Raw genomic sequence first — 5000 nt, 5'->3', positions numbered from 1 at the left:
TTTATCACTCAGTAGAGGGGAGACAGAAACGTCAAGTACCCACGCCGAAGAATGTGACATGCACAACATTGCACTGTTCACAACAATGCGTAAATTATACGAAATTTGTATCCTGTTCAACGGTTCCTGGCCCCTCCCCACTCCTCGGTCGCCCTTTGCCCCCTCCACTTTTTTGAGATGAGAGGGGTGGAGCCGTTTCCATGGCGACACATGGGACAGGGGCGACTGAGTGGTAGAGACACCGTGTCCCCAAGGGAGTCGTCGATGTCCAGTCCCTAGGTCCCGCACCCGCTCCACAGAGTGGGTGCGGAGAAACTCCAGCGACCGGCGTAGGGCCCCCGACCGAAGCCAGGGACGCAACAACCTGTGGAGTGCTGAGGGTATCGGCCCGGGCAGGTCACGCGGGAGAAGCAGTATGCTCCTGTCGACCTCCCGTACCAGCCGTCGGCGCCCCAAGCGGCTCAGTGGAAGGGCCGGGGTCGCGAAGTTGAGGCCCCCCCCCCCCCCCGCCACCGAAGGAGGGAGGACGTGTGAGAGAAGCACGCTCTTTTGGCGCAGGGGAGCACCCGAAGGACGCTGACTGTGTCCCACTCAATCCCGAGCCAATAAAGTCTGTGTGGGAGCAAGGGCAGACCCGTCCCAGTCCACCCCGAACTCCACGTCCGCCAACACACTCAGAGCCATTGAGATGTCGGCCGATGCACCCTCCCCGGTGGGCAAATGCATCCACTAGCCGTCTAGGAACATGAGTGTGGAGACGCTTGCTTCCGTCCAACGTACGCCTACCACTCTCACTAGTTTCGTGAAGATCCTCGGGGTAAGCGAGAAACCGAAAGGGAGTATGCGAGGCCAAGTTCGTTTCCGAGCGACCTCGTCCGTGGGCGTTAGTCAAGAGGCTTCGTCCTGGGTGAAGACGTTCCCTGAGCGTCTCCCACGAAGACGGGCCTGGACCCTCGGTATGTATCCAACTCACCCCAAGTCTTCCCGCGGGACGTTTCTCGAAGCCCGTGGCGAGCGTCTTCATCCAATAGTGTGCTATGGCAATTTGTGACGTCTCGTCACCCACAAGCGGACTTCTATATGTTTAATACCTAGTGACATCATGTGATTGTACTGTGACGTCACCGGATTGATCATGGCGCCATAGGATCGTCTCGTGACGTCACAGGGACACAAATTGAACGTCATAGGACTACATGGTGACGTCAATTTATCACAATGACGTCATCATACCGTGACATCACTGAGTCACAGTGAGCGTTGAAATAAATTTTGACATGGTAAAATTCTGGACCATCATGACTGTAGATTAAATTAAGTTGAATAGGAAAAGTCCATGTTCATTTCGACCTAAGTCACAGTGAGCGTCGAAATTAATTTTAACATGGTAAAATTCTCGACCATCATGACTGTAGATTAAATTAAGTTGAATAGGAAAAGTCATGTTCATGTTGACCTGAGTCACAGTGGGCGTTGAATTAGTTTAACATGGTAAAATTCTTGACCATCATGACTACAGATTAGCTTAAGTTGAATAGGAAAAGTCATGGTCATTTCGACCTAAGTCACAGTGAGCGTCGAAATTAATTTTAACATGGTAAAATTCTCGACCATCATGACTGTAGATTAAATTAAGTTGAATAGGAAAAGTCATGTTCATGTTGACCCGATTCACAGTGGGCGTTGAATTAGTTTAACATGGTAAAATTCTTGACCATCATGACTACAGATTAGCTTAAGTTGAATAGGAAAAGTCATGGTCATTTCGACCTAAGTCACAGTGAGCGTCGAAATTAATTTTAACATGGTAAGAATTCTCGACCATCATGACTGTAGATTAAATTAAGTTGAATAGGAAAAGTCATGTTCATGTCGACCTGAGTCACAGTGGGCGTTGAATTAGTTTAACATGGTAAAATTCTTGACCATCATGACTACAGATTAGCTTAAGTTGAATAGGAAAAGTCATGGTCATTTCGACCTAAGTCACAGTGAGCGTCGAAATTAATTTTAACATGGTAAAATTCTCGACCATCATGACTGTAGATTAAATTAAGTTGAATAGGAAAAGTCATGTTCATGTCGACCTGAGTCACAGTGGGCGTTGAATTAGTTTAACATGGTAAAATTCTTGACCATCATGACTACAGATTAGCTTAAGTTGAATAGGAAAAGTCATGGTCATTTCGACCTAAGTCACAGTGAGCGTCGAAATTAATTTTAACATGGTAAAATTCTCGACCATCATGACTGTAGATTAAATTAAGTTGAATAGGAAAAGTCATGTTCATGTCGACCTGAGTCACAGTGGGCGTTGAATTAGTTAACATGGTAAAATTCTTGACCATCATGACTACAGATTAGCTTAAGTTGAATAGGAAAAGTCATGGTCATTTCGACCTGAGTCACAGTGGGCGTTGAATTAGTTAACATGGTAAAATTCTTGACCATCATGACTACAGATTAGCTTAAGTTGAATAGGAAAAGTCATGGTCATTTCGACCTGTTTTTTTTTTTTTTTACTTATATCGATATCAATATCAATATATATATATATATATTCATTTATTTATTTATTTTTTATAAAAATAATATTGTAAAATTAAAATAGTGCATAAATTATATGTATAATATTTTATATTGATCAGCGGTTTCCTGGGCCTTCCCCTACCCCTCGGTCGCCCTTTGCCCCCCCTTCTTTTGCGAAGAGGGGTGGAGCCGTTCCCATGGCGACACATGGGACAGGGGTGATCGAGTGGTAGAGATACCGTGTCCTGAAGGAAGTTGCTGATGCCCAGCCCCCGAGGTCCTGCACCCGTTCCACAGAGTGGGTGCGGAGAAACGCCAGCGATGCCGCGAGGCCTCTGATGTTGTGGGCGTGGGGGGCATGGCCCGGGTCGGCCTTCCGGTGCCCTGTTGGTGGTGTCAGCTAGCCAAGACAGGAAGTCCAGAACTGTGCTAGCGGAGATGGTCACTATCGCGTGTCTCCGAAGGAAGTCCTGGAATCTCCGGTTGGGAGGGTTGTTGGATCTGGATGACGGTCGGGACCGTAGCGAAGACGCGGTCTGTCGCTTCCTGGTCGAACAGACCACGGGAAAGGGGAGCTGCTCTCACCACGCCCCGGCGAGCTATCTCCGGGGCCGACCGCGCTGCAGACTGACGAGCTGCCAGACGAGCCGCGGTGAAGGCCCTCGCTGCTGGGGGTAGGGCTGATGACGCCATGTTGGCTGTACCCTCTGCCACGGTAGAGAGTGCCGCCAGGGTGTCTCTGCATACAGAAAACACGCGAATCAAATTAGTAGGGCGAGAAGGATCCCGATCCCCGGAGGGTGTAATAAAGTCACATCGCTCAATTGTAGAACGTATAACATATGCGAAGCCGAGGTCGTTTCCGAACGACCTCGTCCTCGGGCGCTAGTCAAGAGGCTCCGTCCTGGGTGAAGACGCTACCCGAGCGTCTCTCGCCAGGACAGGTCTGGACCCTCTATAGATTGAAATATCCCACTCACCTCAATTCTTCCCGCGGGAAGTCCTCAAAGCTCGTGGCGAGCGTCGTCAGCCAGTTCCTCATCATCGCCATTGCCGTGACGGTCGAGATGGTAGAGGCAAGGTCTTGTCTGGTCGAGGCCTCCGTCGTCAGCAACTTAGCCTCCGGTTCACTAAGTTGCTGGGGGAGGGCGGGGTCCCTGCCCGAGTGCCACAAGCAATCGCGCAGGCCCTCCGGCGCGAAGGGTGGTGGCAGGACGACGGGGAATGATGAAGGGATATGCCGTCGAGGAGGAACCGTCTTGGGTTGGTCTTGGGCCCGCTCGAGAGCAGGGATGTCTAAGGCTTTCTCCCCTTTCTCCTGCGGGAACCAGGCGTTTGGGGAGAGTGCTACCGCCGGTGAGTCCCCCGACCTGTCGACAAACATATGCCCATCAGGGTTTAAACGAGGGTTCTCCAGGAGAGCACCTAATGCGTCCAGAGTGTTAGAGGTGGAAATCCTGGAGGGCGTGGAGGCCGGGGCGGAGAGGGGTCGAATCTTATATAGAACCTTAGCCCCCTCCGCGTCGTTGGCCCACTTTAGGATAACGTCATCTCTCCTCCTCCAGCCCTCCAGTAGCGAGTAGTCGGGAGACCAGGCCACTAGCTTGTGATCTTCTCCAAACGAGTACTCCCAGGACCGGGGAAGGTCACACCATGAGAAGGGGTGAACTCAAGAGTCCGTCATGGTAGGAGGATAAGGTAAAGAAGAACTGTAGTGGTCCTCCACCCCGTCCAACCCGACGGACGTCTGATTGGGGGGTTCCTCCTGAGAGGGGCCTTCTAGTCCTATACCTGTCGCCGGCACGGAGGGGCGGAGGGAAGGACCAGGAGGGAGAGTGGGAGGGGGGGCTAGAGCCGCAGGTTCAATAGGAGGTTGCTCTGGAGAGGGGTGCGTTATGATTTGCGCGGTCTGAAAGGCCGGATAATGTGATAGGGCCGATTCAAGGACGGGGCCTATCAGGGACGGAAGGAGGGCAGCCACTTGGGCAGCCAGAGTTCCCTCTCCCCTCGTTTCGTCCCCCGGCTCCCTGCCCTTGTGGGATTTACGGCGAGGAAAAGGAGAGCGAGGAAGGGAGGGTGAGTTGGGGGGAGAGGCTGTGGAGGGTGGGGACAAGCTGAGCGTCCTGGACCTCGGTGAGGCAGACCTCTTTTTCGAGCGAGATTTCCTGCCGGGTTCACGTGAGTGAACTAGGGAGGAAGACGAGTTCGTGGGGGTGCTTGACAAAGCAAGCCGTAAGGGTTTTAAGGACCCTTGATGGTCGGATGTATGGGGCTGCCGAGAGGCCTGAGGACGCTCGGGGACACCATACTCCGTAACATCAGACTCGTCCCCTTGTACTCCGAGAGGCCCAGGTTGTCCACCAACGGAAGTCTCGGAGACATAGGGAGACGGATGGCGAGGGCGAACGAGGCCCAATTCCACGCCTAACGCCGGATCCGCCCACACCAGGGGGGGGGGGTCGTCAGCGGAT

General features: G+C 52.1%; 1 protein-coding gene across 1 annotated transcript in view; it reads right to left on the bottom strand.

Moving 5' to 3' along the window:
• The window catches only part of LOC143033125 (uncharacterized), a 12140-nt gene that overhangs the window by 6562 nt on the left and 578 nt on the right, over positions 1-5000 (bottom strand). Inside the window, exon 2 of the mRNA XM_076198329.1 lies at positions 4321-5000. This exon is cut by the window's right edge and continues 233 nt beyond it. Coding sequence (XP_076054444.1) covers positions 4321-5000 — 680 coding nt within the window. The remainder of the gene's footprint in view (positions 1-4320) is intronic.

Source organism: Oratosquilla oratoria, chromosome 15 (assembly GCF_046742065.1).
Source record: "Oratosquilla oratoria isolate Oo_2021 chromosome 15, ASM4674206v1, whole genome shotgun sequence".
Taxonomy (NCBI): domain Eukaryota; kingdom Metazoa; phylum Arthropoda; class Malacostraca; order Stomatopoda; family Squillidae; genus Oratosquilla; species Oratosquilla oratoria.
The sequence above is the reverse complement of the archived record's forward strand: the minus strand, read 5'-3'. Positions and strand labels throughout refer to the sequence as shown.